The sequence below is a fragment of the Ovis aries genome, chromosome 15, assembly GCF_016772045.2.
Source record: "Ovis aries strain OAR_USU_Benz2616 breed Rambouillet chromosome 15, ARS-UI_Ramb_v3.0, whole genome shotgun sequence".
Classification (NCBI taxonomy): Eukaryota; Metazoa; Chordata; class Mammalia; order Artiodactyla; family Bovidae; genus Ovis; species Ovis aries.
The window spans coordinates 47531152-47554900 of NC_056068.1; the positions used below are offsets into that span (position 1 = coordinate 47531152).

General features: G+C 42.6%; 1 protein-coding gene across 3 annotated transcripts; it reads right to left on the reverse strand.

Annotated features, from left to right (window-relative positions):
* Window positions 1–432: 432 nt before the first annotated feature.
* On the reverse strand, window positions 433–18567 carry LOC101103179 (tripartite motif-containing protein 6). Of its 3 annotated transcripts, XM_004016233.6 has the most exons (8): window positions 18497–18567; window positions 10142–10631; window positions 9572–9667; window positions 8664–8894; window positions 4149–4171; window positions 1949–2049; window positions 1670–1696; window positions 433–1468 (listed from the first exon to the last, which is right to left on the reverse strand). In XM_004016233.6, the coding sequence occupies exons 2-8, from the start codon at window positions 10562–10564 to the stop codon at window positions 906–908; spliced, it is 1464 nt and encodes a 487-aa protein (XP_004016282.1). In that variant the 5' UTR covers window positions 10565–10631; window positions 18497–18567; the 3' UTR covers window positions 433–905. The 3 variants fall into 3 exon arrangements, 1 of the variants encoding a protein (XP_004016282.1); XR_009596525.1 differs by having other exon boundaries at window positions 433–2323; window positions 3088–4171; XR_009596524.1 differs by having other exon boundaries at window positions 617–2285; window positions 3088–4171.
* Between the last annotated feature and the right edge of the window lie 5182 nt (window positions 18568–23749).

Here is a 23749-nt window from a genome sequence, read left to right on the forward strand (position 1 = left end):
GATATTTGTTTCCATCCTCACAACCACCTCATCATAATTTTATAGTTGGTTCAAAAAGCATACAGCACCTGTCTACCAAAGGCACTTGTTCACAAGCTATTCATGAACATAAAGAAAAGGAGGTATGAAGAAACTAGAAGAAATCATTCTCTTCTGAAAAGTGCTTTATATTGATTATTTTCTCTTTACGTTTTCCCCACATTGTGGCAGAAAAATCTGTATGGATTGGTCATTTTCTTCCTCTCCCCTGTTTTTATTTCAATCCATTTAGAATAATTTTTGTTTTCCAATTAGTACCTTAGATTTTTAAAATCCACGAAGTTTGTAGTGAAAATTGAAGTTAGAACCTTTCTTTAAATTGAATTTAAAACTACCAAAGTTAACGTTTTAGCACTCAATCTTATATACTTACACACACAAAAAAACACTCAGTGGATTTTAGCACTCAATTTTATATATACTTATAGAAGAAACCCAGCGATTTCTATGCTCATATATTGCATTTTATAAAAGCTGACAACAATGTTACAGGAATATAAAGTTACAGGTCAATTTATTTTATAAACAGAGATGAAAGCAAAACCTAAACAACATACGAGCAAAGACAAATCCAGTATTGCTTATGAATAATAGTGGTTTATTCCAGAAATGTGTGTTGGTTTTAAAAACGAAAACATATCAATATACTCAGTGACAGAATAAAAGTGACATGTAATTATCTCAATAATTATAGACACAATATATGTTGAAAATTTTCCATTCAGTACATAAACTGACATCAGATAGAAGAGTATTTTCTAATACTGCATCAACAAAGAAAAATCTTCACCAAATGGTCAACAGGAAAGAAAGGATAAACTGAGATGCAGGAGAGACTTGGAGTACAAGGTATCAACTCAGAATGTTTAAGAGCTTGGGCGACGCAGAGTCATGGGGAACACACAGTTGCAAGGATTAAAATACGGACAAAGGGTTGTAGGAAAGTAATACTTAGAGAAGGTGTAGATGGGGAAGCCATGGTTGGTGACATTGTAAAAGGAGACTGTGCCTGCGTCATAGTCTAAGAACACCCCAACTCGGCGAGGGGGCACTGTCATGGACAAGAGCAGGGAAGTGGACGATTCCTCGTAGGCTCTGTATTCATGCTTGTGATGTAATCCAATCACCCAGTACCCACTTTGAGGCTGGTATCGGGAGTAAACATTCCGATTGTTTGCAAACTGGTTGAAAGAGAAAGCAGGTCCCACTGAATCACTGCACACCCCCAGGATCCAGTCAGTCTTCTTGGCCACATCTACCTCCCAGTAATGCTTCCCCGAGGAGAAGTGCTGAGAGCCCAGGACACCACAGCCGTAATGCTCTTCCAGATGAGACCCGGACAGCTGAGCGCCCACAAATCGCACCTGCCTCCGGTTCTTAGACAGGACAAGATTTAAATTAGCCGTGTGTGGATTCAGGGTCACGTCCACTGTGGGAGAAAAGTACAGCATCAGCAGAGCATGGGTACATGGTCTTATGATTCTGAGAAGAAGAAACACAGGTTATGAGTGGGAGGAAATGGAGCTGGGTGGTGGGGGGAATAGTGACACCGCATATCTGAGAGTGTGTGTGGCTATGAGCGGGGAGGATAAGCACACGTCAGCTTAAAGAGGCCGCAGTTTCTACTTACCCCAGTAGCTCTGGACATCTGTCAGCTCTGTAACGACAAAGAGTCAATCACACCAGCAGTCTCAAGTCTGCCGTCCCCTGGGTGAGGGGAGTGTCAGGGAATTCTCTACGGTTGTGAACTGGCCACTTCATTCCCCTTCTAAGTGAACCGCGTCTTCCTCAGCGTACTGTGTCGCTCCCTCTGCCACTGTTCCCACATACCAAGCACGCCCTCCATTCTCTTCATTTCCTCCTACCACCATGATCCCCCATCCAAACTCTGTTCCCTGAAACTCCTCACCTCTAAACACTCGAAGCATCTTTTTCAGATCTGGAGCTCGAAACATACTCTTCAGCTTGGTGGGGAGAGCCTCTGGCTTCCTCAGGGTCCAGAACTCACTCCTAGAGAGAAAAGATATTATGAAACTCCAACACTACTAAACTTGGGTGCCTCTAATTCCTGTGTCCCAGGCCCACTGGTGAACTTCAACATTCTTTCCTGAAGAAAATTAGCATCATTCTGCAAAGAGCTCCCGCATAGGAGCCAGAAGACCTGGACTAAAAACTAGCTTCTCACCATATGTGTACATGTTGATAAGATTTTCATGCTTTTTTTTATGACTGTGTAGTACCTATATCTGGGTTTCCCAGGTGGCACTAGTAGTAAAGAATCTGCCTGCCAATGCAGGAGATGCAACAAACACAGGTTTGATTCCTGGGTTGGGAAGATCCCCTGGAGGTCATGGCAACCTGCTCCAGTATTCTTGCTTGGAGAATCCCATGGACAGAGGAGCCTGGCAGACTACAGTCCATGGGGTTGCACAGAGCTGGACACGACTGAGTACAGAGTCACAAAAATAGTATTTCTATCTGTCTCTGTATCTATCTCTATCTATTAATATCTGCATCACATCTTTATTCAGTCAACTGTTGATGAACACTTAGAATGCTTCCACATCTTGGCTATTGTAAACAGTGCTGCAATGAATACTGGGGTGCATGTATCTTTTGTACAGAATGGGGAATATGGCCAATATTTTATATTAACTTTAAATGGAATATAATGTATAAAAATATTGTCTCACTATGTCTTAAACTAATATACTCTTTTGATTCAACTATACAACAATTTTTTTAAAAAGTTGATAGGATTTATCCCTCAAAGCCTCATTTTGGTTTCTTTGTTCGGTTTGTTGTTTTGTGAAACACAGCAATTTTTCCTTCTTTGCATCCTAGAGACTGAATGCATGCTAAGTCACTAAGTCGTGTCCGACTCTGCAACCCCATGGACTGTAGCCTGCCAGGCTCCTCTGTCCATGGGATTCTCCAGGCAAGAGTACTGGAGTGGGTTGCCATTTCCTCCTTCGAGAACCTTCCTGACCCAGGGATTGACTCCACATCTTCTGCACTGGCAGACAGATTCTTTACCTCTTGAGCCACCTGGGAAGCCCAGAGACTGTATAATATTAAATAAAATAATGGCTGGGAAATTTTTTGCTACCTCTAAAAGAGACATAAAATATTTAAAACATCAGTGACTTCTTAGAGAGTCTACAGGTATCTGTGTGGACAAGAAGGACATCAGGACCTGCTATTGGGGCTTTCACAGTTATCAGACAAGGGGTTCCCTCTGAAGAGTCTGTGGTTTACGTCTTAATGTCTTACAGATGCCTAGGGAGAAAGACCTTCAGAACAGTCCCTTAGTCTCTGGGAATGTTACCTCAGTTGGAGAAAGGAAATGTCCTCATTCCGGACTGAGAGTGAAAACTTCCAAAGGGACGACAGGCTCCACAGGTCACATGTCCATAGGAGCCTCAAGGTACCAGGTATGTGGGCAACTTTAGGGGTCGCCTTGAAGAACGAAATTCTACAGTATGTGATACAAAGTATGTTCTTGTTCCGGGGCCAAAGCCACCTTTTTCAAGACCTCAGTCTATGTTTTTATTGTAACTGAGAAATGCTAGTCTGAGGAAAACTTGGTAGCAAGGTATGGATTGTTCTAAAGCCAAGAGAGAAAGGGAAACTTAAGCAGAGGTCCCTAGAGTTGATTCCTGAACCCTGAAAAAAAAAATGCAAATGGGACATTTCCCTCTAATAAAAGTATATGGGCAAAGAAAATCGCTGCGTATTTTTAGGTAGCTATAAAGTACTGGAATCAGGGCTGGAAGCAAGCATACAGAAGTTTGTTCTATCACAAGGTACAAGGTGAGTCAGTGATACTGTAACCCTTGATTAAGGACATCACCGTCCTCAATTTGTGACCTACTGCAACCCAATTTCTCCTAACATAGAAACCAAGCCATTCCCTTTATTCTGGAGGACCCCAAATTCTCACGCTAAGCAATTCAAGACACCACAGTCCTAAATCTTCCCTGCCTGGTGACTTTTTTTTCCTTTCTCATTGACTGTAAGATAACTACTATAGGAGCCTCCTAACCCTCCTAACAGGGTATAGGGATCTTTTGTCAACCCAAGGGAACCACCTCATGTTCTATACATACCTTTTTGCAACATCACTCACATCCTAGAAGAGAAAGAGAGAGGTTAAGACAAGGAGCTATAGACCTTGTCCTCTACTACAGCCACATCCATGTCTATCATCCCACCCTCACCACCCCATGGTATGTTGGGGATAGAGATGATCCAATAGGAGGCCACAAAGCAGAGGCAAGAACTCAAAGCAGACTCTCCCTGAGGCCCAATCCAGGCGTATCAGGAAATGATTCGACCCATGCCATAGTGCATTTATTTTTATAAATGTGCGTGTATGTGTGTGATGTTATATATGTACATCATCTATTATTTGCCAGGCACTGTGCCTGGTCCTAGATGCTCTTACATGACTAAGTCCTAATTTCTGTGATCCAGATGCTTACATTCAGGTTGCTGAGGATACAAGACCTTAAATGCGGCTGGTTCTCAAATCCCACCTCCCCTAACCCTCTATGTTGCTTTGCTGACTTTGTATTTTTCTTGATTTCAACACACACGCCTGTTGGCGATGCTCACATTTCTTTTATATACCCCAGTACATGAGATACAGGCTTCCCTAGTGACTCAGTGGTAAAGAATCTACCTGCCAATGCAGGAGATGCGGGTTCAATCCCCTGGGTCAAGAAGACCCCTTGCGGAAGGAAATGGCAACCCATTCCAGTATTCCTGCCTGGGAAATCCCATGGACAGAGAAGCCTGGCAGGCTACAGTCCATGGGGTCACAAAGAGTCAGATATGACTTAGTGACTAGAACAACAACATAAGCCATAGGAATCACAATTTCAAGTTGTCTGAAAGAAAACTTACTTTTTCTGCAACCATAATGCCTCTTCTGTTACTTTCCATCTTTTTCAATGACATCAGCATTCAGTCACCAAAGGTAGACAAAGTACTGTCCTAAAAACTGATATTCACCCCAACATCCCATCTTAGACCAAAGTAGTCCATTTAATACCCTCAACTTCTTTTAGCCACTGCTCTTATCATCACTACCACTGCCTGATTCATTTGAGTAGAATTATCTCAGTTCAGTTCAGTTCAGTCGCTCAGTCGTGTGTGACTCTGAGACCCCATGAATTGCAGCATGCCAGGCCTCCCTGTCCATCACCAACTCCCAGAGTTCACTCAGACTCACGTCCATCGAGTCCGTGATGCCATCCAGCCATCTCATCCTCTGTTGTCCCCTTCTCCTCCTGCCCCCAATCCCTCCCAGCATCAGAGTCTTTTCCAATGAGTCAACTCTTCGCATGAGGTGGTCAAAGTACTGGAGTTTCAGCTTCAGCATCATTCCTTCCAAAGAAATCCCAGGGTTGATCTCCTTCAGAATGGACTGGTTGGATCTCCTTGCAGTCCACGGGACTCTCAAGAGTCTTCTCCAACACCACAGTTCAAAAGAATCAATTCTTCGGCGCTCAGCCTTCTTCACAGTCCAACTCTCATCTCAGGGCCTCTTAAATAACCTTCCTAACTTCTGCTCTATACATTTCAATTCAGTAGAAGAAAAGGCCAATGGTTTGATCTGTGCAATACAAGAATAACTATTTTCATAGTAGTGAAGCTATTTTTGGTTGTATCTTGTAAAAACACAACTAAAACTGGCTTGGATATATAAAGTGGCAGATGTAGATTCAGGTTTGTAAAAAAAATTTTTTTTTTTGGCCATATCACACTGCATGTGGGATCTTAAGTTCCTTGACCAGGGATTGAACCTGCACCCCCTGCAGTGGAAGCAAGGAGTCTTTACCACTGGACTACCAGGGGAGTCCCAAGGCTGTACTAATCTTAAGGCATACTTATAATAAGACACTCAAATGATCAAGTCAGGGTGCCACTCCGTGCCTTTTCCTCTTAGCTTAGCTTTATTCTCAGGGTTCACATTTTGAAACTTGAAAGCTGCAGGTATGTGTCCAGCTGTCAAATCTTCACGGGCAACAGTGTTAAACAGATACGGAAAAGAGGAGGAGGAAGTGTTTGTGATGGGCAAGTTCTGCGAAAATTGACTAAGATAACACTCTCGTCAAAATGACCATTGGGTGTTCTGGGTATAAGAGTCGAGCAGGGGCCTCAACTAACAATTAAACAAACTGATTATCCATTTGTACTTATGAAGCAATGTTTCCAGTTTGAGGACACTTGTAAAGGGGTTAGAATCAGCGGGGTTAGAGGTAAGCATTAGGGCAACCAAACATAAAAGATGAAGAAAAAAGCAAGAAGAATAAGCTAAAGACATGAAACCAGAAGCAGTGAATGAGGAAAAGCTCCAAGTGGTGGAAAATAACCACCCCATGACCCCAATATGAACTAACCCATGATCCCAATATGAACACAGATAGTGGAGGTGATGGAATTCTAGCTATTTCAAATCCTAAAAGATGATGCTGTGAGAGTGCTACATTCAATATGCCAGAAAATTTGGAAAACTCAGCAGTGGCCACAGGACTGGAAAAGGTCAGTTTTCATTCCAATCCCAAAGAAAGGCAATGCCAAAGAATGCTCAAACTACCACATAATCGTACTCATCTCACATGCTAGTAAAGTAATACTCAAAATTATCCAAGCCGGGCTTTAGCAGTACATGAAACATGAATTTCCAGATGTTCAAGCTGGATTTAGAATAGGCAGAGGAACCAGAGATCAAATTGCCAACATCCGTTGGATCATTGAAAAAGCAGGACAGTTCCAGTAGAACATCTACTTCTGTTTTATTGACGATGACAAAGCCTTTGACTGTGTAGACCACAACAAACTGTGGAAAAAATCTGAAAGAGATGGGAATACTAGACCTCTTGATCTGCCCCTTGAGAAGCCTGCATGCAGGTCAGGAAGCAACAGTTAGAACTGGACAAGAAACAACAGACTGGTTCCAAATAGGAAAAGGAGTATGTCAAGGCTGTATATTATCACCCTGCTTATTTAACTTCTATGCAGAGTACATCATGAGAAACGCTGGGCTGGAAGAAGCTGGAATCAAGAAGCTGGAATCAAGATTGCCAGGAGAAATATCAAGAACCTCAGATATGCAGATGACACCACCCTTATGGCAGAAAATGAAGAAGAACTAAGGAGCCTGTTGATGAAAGTGAAAGAGAAGAGTGAAAAAGTTGGCTTAAAGCTCAACATTCAGAAATCTAAGATCATGGCATCTGGTCCCATCACTTCATGGCAAATAGATAGGGAAACAGTGGTTGACTTTATTTTCTTGGGCTCCAAAATCACTGCAGATGGTGACTGCAGCCATGAAATTAAAAGACACTTGCTCCTTGGAAGAAAAGTTATGATCAACCTAGACAGTATATTAAAAAGCAGAGACATTACTTTGACAACAAAGGTCTGCCTAGTCAAAGCTATGGGTTTTCCAGTAGTCATGTATGGATGTGAGAGTTGGACTATAAAGAAAGGTGAGCACCAAAGAACTGATACTTTTGAACTATGGACTGCAAGGAGATCCAACCAGTCCATCCTAAAGGAGATCAGTCCTGGGTGTTCATTGGAAGGACTGATTCTGAAGCTAAAACTCCAATACTTTGGCCACCTGATGTGAAGAACTGATTTATTTGAAAAGACCCTGATCCCTGATGCTGGGAAAGATTGAAGGCAGAAAGAGAAGGGGACGACAGAGGATGACATGGTTGGATGGCATCACTGACTCAATGGACGTGAGTTTCAGTAAACTCTGGAAGTTGGCGATGGACAGGGAGGCTTGGTGTATTGGGGTTGCAAAGAGTCGGACACGGCTGAGTGACTGAACTGAACTGACCTCAATACTAGGGCCCAAGAATAAGTAAAGAAATAATTATTCCACTAGGAAAGACAGCAAGAGGAAAGCAAGAAACCAAACAGAAAATAAGGAATAGGCTGAAGGTTTCAGAATGTCTCAAGGTACATCCTGCTTCAACTTAACAGTCACACTATTCACTCTATGAAGAAATAGCCACTCAGATTTCCATCTCAGTTCAAATTTCTCTATCGGATTTCTGGATTTGACAGCTTGCACTCTCCCAGTCTATATACACACAGAAACCAGAGTTCTTTCTTTGTTCCTCAAAAGCTCTGTTTGAACTCCTATTATAACATGTTCAATGATTCTGTCCTATAGAACAGAGTCACAGCAAAGAAGAGTTGGTGATTATATAAAAAAATCTCTAAAGTACTTGAGTTTGGTTGTGTATGCCTGTGACTAATCTGGGTGAAAGGAACCTGACCAATCCCAACACAGCATCAGAGGTCAATAGTACCAAGACTGAGAAATGATGCTATAAAATATCACTCACTATACAAGATCTTTGACATAGTATTAACTTAACTTTTGGAGTATTCTTTATACATAGGAAATATGAGACAAACCTTAGCATTTGTACTTTTAGTTATCCTGTGCTTTATCCATGGATAAACCTTGAACTGTCTAAACAGCGAAGACATGATATATGATCAAAGGAAATTTTTTCTTTCCTTTACCAGGATAGGAGTCCCAGAAGGGAAGGAGAGTTATTTTCTCTTGGTCTTGGCCCCTTTCCCATTCTTACCTGCAGGAGCTCTGTTGCTGACCCCTGACAACGGCGCTCCAGGTCTGAGATGAGCTCTCTCAGGGACTGGCTCTGCTGGACCAGCTCTACCTCAGCTTCTGCTATGATGTTCAGCCCCCTCCTCTCCTCCTCCTCCAGCTTCTTCAGCTGTCGCTGCTCCTCTTTGTCCAGGATGCTCCTCAACTGATCAAATTGTTTCTGGATCCTGTGTCTCTCAGGTTCCACCTGATTCTTAAGGAACACGGAAAAGAAAGAGGCAGCTAGTCTGCTGAGCTGAGGGTCTCCTGTATAAGGGATGGAGGGGTGAAGGGAGGCAGGCTCTGTACTGCTTTCCTGGAAGGTCTCATTGGGTTGGAGGAACAAATGAGGGAGTAGGCCCTGCAGAACCTGCTCGTTCTTTCTGTTCTCCTTTCAGCTCTTCTCAGGCCACTGGCCCCAGGCTGCCTTATCTAGGCTTCTAAGACAGAGACTTTGATTTCTGGGGGTGGTTCAGATTCTAAACACCTTTCCTGGCCTGTCAGGACTAGGCATCAGCCTCCTCTTCCAGTTTTCAATATTGATATAAGAATGACTGGCCTGTGCCTGACCTATTTTTCCAACTTTTGAAACTATAGAACAAGGTCCAGAATCCTTAATTAAGGGCTGCCAATGACTATGATTATTTTCCCATATGATTATCTTCAGAAACCTAAATTCCCTTTGATATGTTCATTTCTATTCCCCTTTCTCTCCCCCTTACTCTGCACCAAGAACAATACGCTTGTTTGGAAGGCTTGCAGTGAAGAAATGGGCAAAAGGAAGCTTATCTAGCCAAACTGGGGAACAGATAAAACCGGGTCTCCTTTGCCTTCAGCTCCCATGCCCTGGCTTGATTTCTGTTCCAGGACACCTTCAGAAGAATCTCTTACCTTCCAGGATGTCCTCTTCTCTCTGATAACAGCTGTTAATTTCTCAGCTTCCTGCTGCTCTTGCCTCAGCTTCTTCAGAGACTCCTGGAACTTCTCCTGGAAGAAACACATCAAGTCAAGTAGGGTCAAGTGCCAAACTGTCTCAGTGCCAAGACATGGAATGAATGGGGGAGAGATTACGCTGACCTCAGGAGATGCCAGCCCTGGAATGAAAAACTGAGAAGGTCAAAGTTACCTTTTACAAATAAGGGATGGAAACCAGTGAGAATAGGCACATTGTCTTCTCTGCGGGGGAACCACCTGATCAGGAATCACTTTAAGTTCTTTACTCTCACTGCCAATATATCCCCTGCACTCACCCTGTCTAGCCCCCTGCTGGCCTTCTTCAGCAGTCTCTATTCATGCAGAGCCGATCGTGGTAAGCAAGACAGAGACGGTCTCTGCTCTTGGTCAGAAGGGCTTTTTCTAGGTTCACCCTCTAGGTAAATGGGAGGACTACAAAGAAATTAGATCAGAGCATAAAAAAAAGTTAAAATCTACCAAGCAGCCTGTTCCTGCCTGGGCACCCACCTGGTACTCCTGGGCTATCTCCTCCATGAGGAATGTGTGGTGACCACGGTGCTCCTGAGACCGTTCGCAAAGCCAGCAAATGAGCTTCCCATCCTCTTCACAGAAAAGCTGGAGTTTCTCTCCATGATGCGCACAAAGAATCACCTTCAGCTGCTTCCCTGAGCCCAACACCACCTCCCTGAGCCTCTCAGCTATGTTGGCCAGGTGCCGATTGGGCCGCAGGTTCCCAAGCCAGTATCTGGTCTGGCACACGGGACACCTGCTCTGGCCCTCTTGGCCAGGCACGGACTCCTTGTTGTTTGCGGTGATGCAGGCTTGGCAGAAGCTGTGTCCACAGTCTATGCTCAGGGGTTCGGTCAGGAGCTCCAGGCAGATGGGGCAGGTCACTTCATCTTGGATGTCCACCAGGACTGCGGAAGTCATTGTAGCCACTTTCCTGGCCTCTGCCTGCTCAGCCCTGACTTCTAAGGTACTTCTTGCGTTTGGAATCCTGGGTAGATGGGCAAACAAAAAAGGGTTCAGGGTAAGAAATGAGGGAGACAAAGGGAGGCTGACTGTTCTGGATAAAGAGGTCAAGCACTGGGGTAATGGGAACTTCTCATTCTAACTTCAAACATGTTCTTTGCCCCTGCCTCACATTAGACATCAATTTGCACCCTCATTATAGCAACAAAACAATTTCCTTTTACTCACTGGATAAAGGACAATGAGATCCTGGAGAGAAGTGGACTTGGGTGAGTCACAATCTGGTTAACCTTTTCTCAGCCCACTGACACACATCCTCAGTGTTCAAAGCACCAGAACATGCTGCTCCCTCGGGATGTTTGCACTTGCTGTTCCTACTGCAAGGAAGCCCCTTCACCCTGATAGCCACATGACTCTCTGACTTCTTTCAACTTTCTCCCTACATGTTTCCTTACCAGAAGGGTTTCCTCTATCAAGCCTAGTGAAGGCACAGCCACCCACACCATCACTTTTCATATACTCAATGACTTTATTTTTCTTTTTATCACCACCTAATACATTTCTTTAGGGGGCTTTCCTGGTGGCTCAGTGATAAAGAACCTGCCTGCCAATGAAGGAGATGCAAGTTCCTGGGTCAGGAAGATCCCCTGGAGAAGGAAATGGCAACCCCCTTCAGTGTTCTTGCCTGGAAATCCCATGGACAGAGGAGTCTGATGGGTTACAGTTCATGGGGTCACAAAGAATCAGACATGACCAAGCAACTAAACAACAATACGCATCTTTAATTGTCTGAATCCTCCCACTGGAATATAAGCTCCATGAGATCAGAGACTGTTTTGCTTATTACTGAATGAGTTCAGTGCCTGACACACAGGTCCTCAACTTTCGATGAAGAAAACCAGAATCTCATCTCTCCATAGATGATTAGATCTTTCTCAGCAGCTTCTTCACCTCTCTTTGCCATCATGTTGGCACGGCTCTCCAGGACCTAATCTCCAATTCAAAGGTTATCATTTATTGGGAAGACACAACCACCTTCTAACAGAGCTTTACACAGAGCCCTTTCATCTCTCATGGTCACTTTCCCAGAAAAACCCAAAGAAATCACAATGACCACAATAAGATGATGTCACATCTTTACAACCAACACTTTTATAACCAGCTGTGATTTCAAAACCATATTCCCCTGCTTTATCCCTCATAGGAAAACTATGAATAAATTAATTTTTGGCCTTTTGATAAGCAGAGAAACTAAGTGACTTTATAAAAATCACACAGCTTATAAATCACAGAGCTGGCAACACTTCTCATGTCGAGTCCTAGTTCAAAGTTCCATCCTCAATCTTGTAACTTTAACCCCAAAGATGGTGTGTGTGTGTTAGCGCTTAGTTATGTCTGACTCTTTGCGACCCCATGGACTGTAGCCTGCCAGGCTCTTTTGTCCATGGAATTCTCCAGGCAAGAATACTGAGTGGATTGCAATTTCCTTCTCCAGGAAAGATGGTGTTCAGTTCAGTTTAGTTGCTCAGTCGTGTCCAACTCTTTGTGACCCCATGGACTGCAAAGATAGTCTTAAGGATGCTCAAAGTCCAGCACTGACCTGGAGCTTTGGGGACAAGACTTTACCAGGGCTGTCCAAAACTCTAGCAGGAGGCTTACGGGGCCCATGTGAATGGGAGAGGAAGAGACAGGTGGGCAGTTGACGTCACATATGGTCTAGGGATAGGATAATTCATTAAGAGCAGACCTAGGCAGAAGTATGCAGGTGGGGTGTTTGGGACAGAGGTCTTATAGCATTTGGGGGAAAGTATTTCAGAATCACTGATAGGAGAAAAAGATAAAAATGGAGGAAAAAGAGGAATGAAGAATTGATACCTTTAATAACATGGATGAGCTGTGAAAACATGCTAAGTGAGTAAAACCAAATACACAAGATCACATATAATAGAACCCTTTTTATAAGCAACGTCCAGGACTTCCTTGGTGGCACAGTAGATGAGAATCCACCTGACAATGCAGGAGACATAGGTTCGGTCCCTGGTCCAGGAAGATTATACATGCAGCGGAGCAAAGTCCATGTGCCACAACTACTGGGCCTGTGCCCTAGAGATCACACGCCACAGCTGAGCTCGTATGCTGCAACTTCCAAAGCCCACGCACCTAAGAGCCTGCGCTCCGCAACAAGAGGCGTCACCACAGTGAGAAGCACACCAAAACGAAGAGTGACCCTCACTTGCTGCAACTAGAGAGAGCCCACGCAAAAGCAAGGAAGACCCAGTGCAGCATAAAGAAATACAATTGAAAAACAATATGGAGTCGATTAGTGGTTGCCAAGAGGTGGTGGGACGGGGAATAGAGCATGCCTACTAATGCATTTGGAATCACTTTGGGGAGGTGATGAAAATATTCTGGAATTAGACAGTGGTGCTAGTGAACACCTTTGTGATTTAAAAAAAAAATACTTATTTGTATACCTTGAAAGGGTGAATTTTATGGTATATGAACTGTATCTCAATTTAAAAAAAAATTATATGACAGGAAAAAAAAAAAGAGGGAGAGGCTATCTTGTGACTTTTGGTTCAGAGCTCTCCCAACTCCACAGCTTTTACACAAGGCAGCTATGGGAAAAGACCTGAGACAAGCAAGGTGCTGTAGTTGATATGGGGAGATAGGGATGATTGAAATAAATCCCGTACAAGGAAGTGTACCACTCAGACTGTGAGCAGGAAACACATCCTCTTTTGAACACATAGCAAAGACAATCATTATTAATGCAAGCAAGTATGTATTCATGAAGTTATTTGTTGCAAGGGATAGTGGAAAACAAAAAATAATCATAGAGACCATTTTTTGATTGCTTTTTATGTGAGAGGCAATGGCTGAATCTAATCCCATAATAACTCAATCAGATAAATGTAGTAACACTTTTTTTTTTTTTACAAATGTGAAAAGTGAACTTAAAAAGATATTCAATTACCAAAGGTCTCGGAATGAATAACTGATGAAGCAAAGGTTATAATCTAGTTTTATGCAAATCCAAACCTCAGTTGTCTGGTCCTTAAAAGAAGAGAATGTTTCCTTTATGCACCTCCTACCCCCACACACTACCTGCAAAGACACTCAGATCACAAAGTGGCTCAGGTTGTTTCTACCCACTCCTGACTGGTGCTTGTCTCATTTTTCAGCTGTACTGATTCAGCAACTGATAGCTCCCTTCTTCTGATCTTTGAAAGCATCCTACAGCACTTCCTAAGCTATCTGCAGGCTCCTTCTCCAGCCCTGCTCTGCTTCATTCCTCACGGCACATCCCTGGGACTCCATGCTTCCTTTCCCCTGACAGCGTGAGATGAGAAGAGAGGGCACTGCCCACTGGGGGTAACACAGATGCAGCTCTGAATCCTGAATTTGTCTGTCTCTGGGTCTGGAACCCTGGGGTAATTCCTGATCTGAGATGTGATTTTGTGAATTGCTGATGACAAGTCCTCCCTTACAGCACACTTGTCATAAATTACCTGAGCCTGTGTAGAAGAGTCTCAGTAAAAACTGGCTGTCACTACATTTATACCACCATTGCTTGCCGATCTTTAGTGCTCTGCCCTACTACCACGAGGAAAAGAGCCTCTTTGATATTTTTACCAGGAACAGGGATACAGCAAAATCTGATGAATGGGTAGCTCTATATAAGTATTTGTTATAAGGATGAATGCATCACTTTCTCACCCTTTTCATATCTTCCTCCTACTTTTGGACCTAGGGGGTAAAAAATCCACTATCTCAAGTCATTTACAAGATTTAATAAGATGGCATTTCCAGGAGTTGGTGATGACAGCGAGGCCTGGCGTACTGCGATTCATGGGGTCGTAAAGAGTCGGACACGACTGAGTGACTGAACTGAACTGAAGGACAAGGTGAGAAAGCTGGACCTAGCCCAGTCATTTTCCCATGCTTCACATAAGGGTTAATTAGGGAAGCTAGTAGCTTCTCTGATGAGACAACTCAAGATACTGGAACTGACCCTAACTTTATTTTTTGTCTGTGCTTAATTAATATAGATGTCCTCATTGAAAAATATCTTCTCATTCTTGAAAGTTTTCAGTCATTAAATTATATTACTGTTGTCTTAAATCACATAAATTTAAAGAAATCTAAAAGTATTTATTTATAGTATTCCAACATTGAATCACTCATTGGAAACCACATGTTCCCGTTGCCTATACAGGAATGGGCCTAGGAGTCTAGTTTGGGTCACCAAAGAAGAGCCAGCTGACAGAGGCACTGCCTACTTGAAGGTACACTACCTCTGATTCCAGCTGTGACCCTCATGTACAAGGTAGGCCATAGCCTGACTGAGAGCAAATATAATTCTCTCTTGACTGGCCCCCAGCAAAGGTGGATGTACACTGTGTACAACATGCTCAGTGTGGGCAAAATTTAAGAAAACAAAATCTGTTAGCTAGGCAGCAGCAGGGAACTGATGGAGTTAAACCAAGGTATGCTTTGTTTTGCAGAAACTAACCATTGCAAAAAGATGCAAAAAGTTCCAAATACCAGATAGTTCACAAAGGTTACAGTGCATTCCAATCAACAAGATAACCACAGTGTGAGCAAACCACCAAGCACCTGTTTGCTTTCCATTTTTGTTGCCATTTCATGAATAGCCATGTACCTCAGACACAAAACTTCCCTGATCCTGCTGTTCAGAAAGACAGTTTTTGAGAGCTTCTCCCTGTCTCCTTACTTGTCACAGGTAAGAAACTTCTACTTTAATCAGTAGTTGGTGGTCCATTGGCTATGTACCCTAAGTGGTGGACCCACTGAATCTGGTGACAGGTCCTGTAATTGACATCAATTTTCCCCTCTTGAGGGCCTAATAGGATTAAAAAAATATCAAGTTGCCTGACAGTAACAAGCCCTTACAGAAGAGCCTGAGAAAGTGCCCCAGACCAAGAAAGCAATCTGTGAGATAAGTAAGGTGAGTACAAGGCATTGCTAGGGATCTAGTGAGCTGAAACCATGACCTGAGTGGATATTACCAAACAATAAAATGGGTGCACTGATATATACAACAAAATAAATCTCAAAAGAATTACGCTAAATGAAAGAAACTAGACAGCAAGGATAAGGTGCTGTATGATTTCATTTATATGAAATCCTAAAAATGACAAAAAAGTCTACTATTTGAGAACAGACTAGTGGATACCAGGGCCCCGGGCTGCCAGAAGGGGATGAATTACAAAGGGATACAAAAAAGTATGGAGGATGATGGAAATCCCCTATATATATTATGACTGTGTTGTTTGGACAACTATATATGGTCAAATCTGATGGAATTGTAGGCTTCAAATTGCCAACTTATTAAATGTAAATGACAACTCAGTAGATCTAACAAAAAATAGAAGAAATGCAATGAGAAAAACTGAGGCTTAATTTTCTGATCTTTTGAACACAAATTAGAAATGTGTCGTCAAGCATGGTAGTCACATGTGGCTACTGAGCACTTGAGATGTGGCTAATTGAAAATCAGATGTTTTAAGTATAAAATACACATTGAAGATTTGGTAAGAAGCAAATAATCTGGTAGGAAAGATTTGGTAAGAAAAAATAATCTAAAACATTTCATTAATGGATTTTAAAATATTGATTACATTGTTTAAATATATTTGAGGAGCATGACGTTAAATATATTAAAGTCAATTTCTTCTAATGTTTTAATGAAGCCAATAGAAAAATTTAAATTATGTATGTGGCCCTATAATTCTATATAACTTTTCCATCTAATGCTCTACTTGAGATATTCAAGGCAGAGTAAGATTCTTGAACAGAAAAGATTATGTAAGAGTTGATGTCTCTTGTCATGAAGTTGAACCTGGGGAAAGGAAGAAAACAGACTCAGCTAACATTCAGTTATAAGGGTTTGAGTGAGCCCTGCCCACATGCCATTAGGCCCTTCACCAATGGCTACTGCTCAATGCAGCCCAGATGACACAAGAAAAGCCAACAGAGTCCCATGTCTCAAGAGCAGTGTGGGTGGCAGAAAAATGAGTCCCACTGTGTGAGAGCAGATACCAGAGCCTAAGGGGAAGAGCTCAGAAGATCAAATTAGCACATGAAAGTGAAAGTCCTACAGTCTGGTCCAACTCTTTAGGACCCCATGAACTGTAGCTTGCCAGGCTCCTCTGTCCGTGAGAATTCTCCAGGCAAGAATAATGGAGTGGATTGCCGTGCCCTCCACCAGGGGATCTTCCCCACCCAGGGATCGAACCCGCATCTCTTATGTCTCTCCTGCATTGACAGGCAGTTCTTCACCACTAGCAACACCCGGGAAGCCCAAATTAGCAAATGAAAGAAGCCAAATCCAGGACTGGGTGGGACCAATTACATTAGAAGCAGCCTCCAGAAAATGGTCAAGTGGTCTGCTAACTTGCCTCACTGGAATCCAGAATTTCTGGGCCTCAGAGAGATCAATTCGGTATCTGCGTTTTTATAAGATCTCAGGCGATTCGTATGCACATTAAGTCCTCAGAAGCTTTGCTTTCTTCCCAGGTAATTGCAGTTTAGGGTGCAAAATAGAAAGGGGTGAAGGTGGGTAGGGAAGAGCAGAGAATGAACTGATACTTAGATCTGAAACATCTCTTAGAATGAAAGCTCACACCTCGATATTAAAACGGCTTTCAGAGTAAAAGTCAGGAAATCGGTATTGTCCAAAATTTTGATTTCGTACTTTTCTAAGGTAGGCATTGAGTTTGATTAATATTTTGAGTATTTACGACTTTTTCAGGCGCTCTCCTGTGTTTAAACTTCTGCCTCACTTAAACCTCACCAAAACTCTAGAATGTAAATATGATGCTGTCCATTATACAGAGAGAAGCTGAAGCTCAAGCAACAGGTAGGGGGCACACAGGTTGGGTCTAAGTGGCCAAGGCTGACTCAGCTAACATTCAGTTATAAGGGTTTGAGTGAGCCCTGCCCACATCCCATTAGGCCCTTCACCAACGGCTACTGCTCAATGCAGCCCAAATGACACCAGAAAAGCCCAGGCACTCTGGCCACAGCTCCTATGCTCCTAACCATACATTTCTCTCTTCATTGACAGATTAAACGCTGTCTCTAATCTCGCTGAGCTCATTCGCAGTGAGGATGAGAAAGAAATAAAGATAAATTATCTGTATCATGAGCCCCACAAGGTAAGGGACCCCATTTCTTCTACAGCCCTGTCACTTCAAGTGACAGTAAGTGGTCCAGCCACAGCGGGCAAACATCTCCGGGTGAAGGGCACCTAGAGGCTTCAGATAGTAAAGGCAAACGAAAGGCTTTTAGAATAGTCTCTGAAGAACAGACAATGCTCACGAAAAGGTCTTTTCGCCTGAGCTCAGCGGGGCGCCGCCTTGCCCGCTACGGGGAAATTGCACGCAGCCCGCAGGTCGGACTGAGTGCGTCCGGAAGGCTCATCCCCCAGCTCGCTCAGGGTGGAGTCAGGGCCTCAGGGGCGGAGGGGTGGGGGTGGGGCAGGATAAACGGTGCTCACTTCCCGGAGCAGGAACGCGGGAGATGGGGGGAGGGGCTGCTGACCTTTGGATCCAAGCCAGTCCCCAGGTCGGCAGTTACTCCCCAACGTCATTCCCTAACAGGACTTTCAGAGGTGACTCCCCGACATCCTTTAGCTTCCAGAATCAGGGTTTCATTATCACCACCTTTACACAGGCTACTCCCAGCTCCAAAGGTGTCTCTTCCTTAACTCCCTTCCTGAACTTGAGTCATCTCAAAACTGCAGAGGTCTCCCTCAGTCGGTCTCCACCCGCGAACACCCCCAAACAACCTGTAGGACGGGTCAAACTCTGAACACTAGTGGGGACAGCGGCGGCTGGCCGGAAAATGGATTCGCTCACCAACCTGCAATCTGTGACTTGGATCAGAGCCGAGGACTTACAGCTGCTGCCGCCGCCACCGAGGCAGAAAGGCTCAGGGGGAAAGGGGCGGGGGCGGGGCCGGGGGGAGGAGATGCTGCTGATTTGTCCAGCGCCGCGTTGGGTCCTGCGCTCCAAGGCCGCATCCAGCTTCAAGAAGGCGGTTCCCCTTACCGGTTGAACCGCAAACGGTGAGGCCTCGGCCAACTCCTGAAGGCCAGGGATGGTACTCGTAGATTGTCTTCAGTTTGGCTTCCTGACCTCATGTCAGTGTTGGTATACTCATACCTGTACTCCGTATTAAAATATAAATTAAAATATCTGAGTAAAAGTATTTATAACGTTATACGAATAAGGAAAGATAACAATTTGGCGTTATAATGGCATGCTTTGCAAAAAGATCATTAAAGTTTATGAATTTAAAATTACGAATATAGTTGGAACTTGTATTACAGATATAACTTTGTATCTAATTTTAATTGATATAACTGAAAGACTGTAAATGTTTCCTCTTAAGTCCTTAGGAATACAAGCAAGCTTCATGAAGCTTCAGGAACTTCAACTGTAGGGGTTTAAGAGCACAGCAATTTGAGAAGAAAAGGCTAAACTTTCTGCCCCAAGGAAACTGACTTGGGAAGGCAGTTAGGGAAGGAGGGCCTGGACCTATGAGGGTATCCAGATAAAAGTCAGAGCAGAGGGCTCTGTGATTCAACATAATATTTTCTAGGTTCATCCATGTTGTATCTTGTGTGAGTATTTTATTCCTTTGACGCCTGAGTAATACTCTATTGGATGGGTTTTTCACATTTTGTTCATCCATCAGTTTTTAGACATTTGGATTGTTTTTACTGTTTGGCTATTGTGAATAACGTGTTTATGAATTTTCTTGTACAATTTTTTTAAAATAAACATAGGCTTTTTATTTCTCTAGGGTATATACCTAAGAATAGAATTGCTGGACCATGTATTTACTTTTGTGAAGAAATTCCGGGCTGTTTCCCAAAGTGATTCTAATATTTTGCATTCCCACCAGCTTTGTAAGAAGGGTTCCAGTTTCTCCACATCTTTGCCTGTACTTGTTATTATACGTTTTATTTTCTCTTATAATAACTTACTTTGTGTGAAGTGCTATGTCATCTTATTTTAATTTGCATTCCCTGGTGGCTCAGAGGTTAAAGCATCTACTTCCAATGTGGGAGACCTGGGTTCGATCCCTGGTCGGGAAGATCCCCTGGAGAAGGAAATGGCAACCAACTCCAGTGAAGATACCCTGGAGAAGGAAATGGCAATACACTCCAGTATTCTTGCCTGGAGAATCCCATGGGTGGAGGAGCCTGGTAGGCTACAGTCCACAGGGTCGCAAACAGTCGGACACGACTGAGCGACTTCACTTTCTTTCTTTCACTTTCAAGGACTAATAGTGTTTATCGTCATTTCATACACTTTACTATCTGTGTACCTTTTTTGAGAAATGTCTATTCATGTCCTTGATCTTTTTTTAAATTGGGTTATTTGTCTTTTTCTGAGATTTTCATATATTCTAAATACAAGTCCTTTATGAGTTCTGTGATTTGTAAATATCTTCTACCATTCTAAGGGTAGTCTTTTCATTTTCTTGATTGCATCCTTTGAAGATTAGATTTTTAATTTTGATGAAATACGTTTTTTCGGTCACTTGTACGTTTGATGTCATGTCTGTGAAGTTTTTGCCTAACCCAAAGTCATGAAGACTTTCTCCTATATTTTTTTCTAAAGATTTTATAATTTACCTCTTACACTTAGAGCTATGAGCTATTTTAAGTTCATTTTTACTGTGTGAGATAGAGGTTCTGTTTTATTCTTTTGAGTGTGGATAGCCTGTTGTCTCAAGGACATATTCTTTCCTCATTGAATTGTCTTGACATTGTTGGGAAATCATTAAGGAGTTTTGTGTGTGTATGTGTGTGTGTGAAAGAGAGAGAGATGGTAGGGTGTAGTTGGGAATGAAATATTTTCAGTGTCTAAATGTTAGGTAAGAAAAGATCACCTGGCTGCACTGATCAGGTTGAAGAGGTCTGGAGGTGACAGACAATGCCTAAATCCAGGGAAATTAAATGTCTAATTATTGCTTTAATTTGGAGGAAAATTGCTTAACTAGATTCTATTGAATATAGATAGAAGACAATGAATTTGTTAATAATTGGTTTTCTCAACCTGAAATTGAAGACAAAGTGTAGGTGGAAATTAAGGATAAGTAAATCATGACATATAGCCAGATCTTTTACTCTCACTCTTAATGACATCTATTTGGAAGAAAAGGTAAAATTAAGAGATGAAAAATACGAGTAAGAAGAGGAATGTGAGCTGATATGCAAAGGAGCCCACTGAAGAAACATATTTCCAGGGAAAGTACCTTGAAGGAACAGAGCAAAAAGCCAAAAAGATAGTTCAAGAGAGCCTTGATATTAAAGAAGACTAGTATCTAGCAAGGAATAGATTCAAAAGAATGATGATATCTAGCTCAAGAATTAGCTCAAAATTCATTTCATCGAAAGCTTTTTTTAAAACGTGAGGATTAATAAACCAAAGAGTTTATAACATTCCATTAAATGCAACTTGCGTTTTCTTTTTCTGAATTGCTTTTCTTTTGAGAATAGCTATTCCAGAATTTCAAGGTAGAAGTTACACTGCTGCTTTTAGAATGTCTATCTTTCAAGTTCTCCTAACAAGTTTTCCTTGATCTTTCTTATTTCCTTCACCCTATTCCACATTTTTGAATCTCTACTTTATTCAAGCCCAATCCGCTCACCCCAACCCTTAAAAAGATATCTTCATATGACTTTATAGATTTGATTTTTGCACTTGAAATTCAATTTATCACAGAGAAGTTAGTGAAAGGTGAAATATCTGCTTTACAAAGAAACTCTGAGAACCCCAATTTACATTTGTTTGCCTAAAATTAACTGGCAGATCAAGTAATGAATAGCTGTTGTCCTATAATATATCTGTTCATCTATTTCCTGGAGAAGACAATGGCACCCCACTCCAGAACTCTTGCCTGGAAAATCCCATGGGCGGAGGAGCCTGGTGGGCTGCAGTCCATGGGGTCACGAAGAGTCGGACACGACTGAGTGGCTTCACTTTCACTTTCATGCATTGGAGAAGGAAATGGCAACCCACCCCAGTGTTCTTGCCTGGAGAATCCCAGGGACGGGGGAGCCTGGTGGGCTGCCATCTATGGGGTCACACAGAGTCAGACACGACTGAAGCAACTTAGCAGCAGCAGCAGCATCTATTTCCTATTGTGTGTGTGTGCTAAGTCCCTTCAGTTGTGTCCGAATTTTTGCAACCCTATGTAGGCACTGTAGTCCATGAGGGTTCTCTGTCCATGGGATTTTCCAGGCAAGAATACTGGAGTGGGTTGCCATACTCTCCTCCAGGGGATCTTCCTGACCCAGGGATCAAACCCTCATCTCTTATGTCTCCTGCATTGGCAGACAGATTCTTTACCACTAGCGCCACCTGGGAAGCCCGATTAATCTATTCCATGGGGTTTGATTTCATTCTCTCAAAGGCAATGGGAAATGCAGTTATTTGTATTTTGGATAGTTGCGAGCGTGGCTGGATAGTTGGGGACGTGGAAATGCCCAATGCTGAAATCAAGATCAACGACTATTGAAACAGTCCAGATGAAACTAAACTAAAGCAGTAGAGTGAAAATATGAAGGAACTGATAAAACAAGTTGCTAAGATGGAATGATTAGGCCCACTGACTGCAGCATGTTGGAGGAAGGAAGAAGGAGGAATCTGAAATTGATTTTTCTATTTAAAATTTTTGTTGGAATATAGTTAATTTACAATGCTGTGTTTCATATTTACAGCAAAGTGATTCAGCTATATATATGTATATATGTGTGTGTGTGTGTGTGTGTGTGTGTTTGCTGTGCTGTTCTGTTCTGTGCTTAGTCTCTCAATCATGTCCAACTCTTGGCAACCCCATAGACTGTAGCCCACTAGGCTCCTATGTACATGAGGATTCTCCAGGAAAGAATACTGGAGAGGGTTGCCATGCCCTTCTCCAGGGGATCTTCCCAACCCAGGGATCAAACCCAGCTCTCCTGCATTGCAGGCAGATTCTTTACCATGTGAGCCACCAGGGAAGCCCATATATATAAATATACACACACATACGTATGTTTTATGTATATATTCTTTTTTTACATTCCCCTCCATTATAGGTTATTACAAGATATTTAGTGTGGCTCCCTGTCGGTCCTTGTTGGTTACCTATTATATATACAGCAGTGTGTATATTTTAATCCCAAATTTCTAAGATTGATTTTTGCATTAAGCTATTGGATAGACAGTGAAGCTGTTCACAAGGTGAGGAATTATGGAGACAAAGCAATTTTCTGGGGGAAAAAAATGCACATTTGTTGTTGCTGTTTTTTAAACCAAACTAGCATATCTTGAATATCATTCAGATAAGATTAAAACACTGAGTTCCAAGTAAAGTGTAAAGTGAAGTGAAGTCACTCAGTCGTGTCCAACTCTTTGTGACCCCGTGGACGGTAGCCTACCAGGCTCCTCCCTCCATGGGATTCTCCAGGCAAGAGTACTAAAGTGGGTTGCCATTTCCTTCTCCAGGGGGTCTTCCCAACCCAGGGATTGAACCTAGGTCTCCCTCATACCAGGCAAATGCTTTAACCTCTGAGCCACCAGGGAAGCCCTTCCAAGTAAAGTGTAGCCACTAGATTTTACTATAGATTTGTGGGTCAACACACTGTACAAGTGTTCAAGCCAGAAAATGTAATTATATCCCTAAGGAGTTATGTATGGAATGATAAGAAACAAGAGGCTGAAGAATAACACATTGAACTCTTCAAGGCCAGGGATCATTTCTATATTCATATGTGTATAACTGTAGAATAATGTACTAATTATTCAGAATTAGCTTGTGGAAGGAAGTACATGACTTCCTTTTCAGGGATCAGATCACAGAAAGAAAATAATATAGGCTCCTCTTTGTCTCCTACAAGTCTGTCAGACTCTGCAACTTGGAGTTATTATTTTTTTATCTTCTCATGACCCCTGTTGGTTCACTAGAATAATCTGCCTGGACCCTACTCTTGCTTTTATGACTGTAATACTAAACCTTTCTGAAAGGGGGCAATGTTCTGTGATTTCTGAATTGAACCTGTTTTTCTTTTCTCCCACAGGACGGAAAAGTGCCCCAGAAAGGAATATATGGATGGGGTTA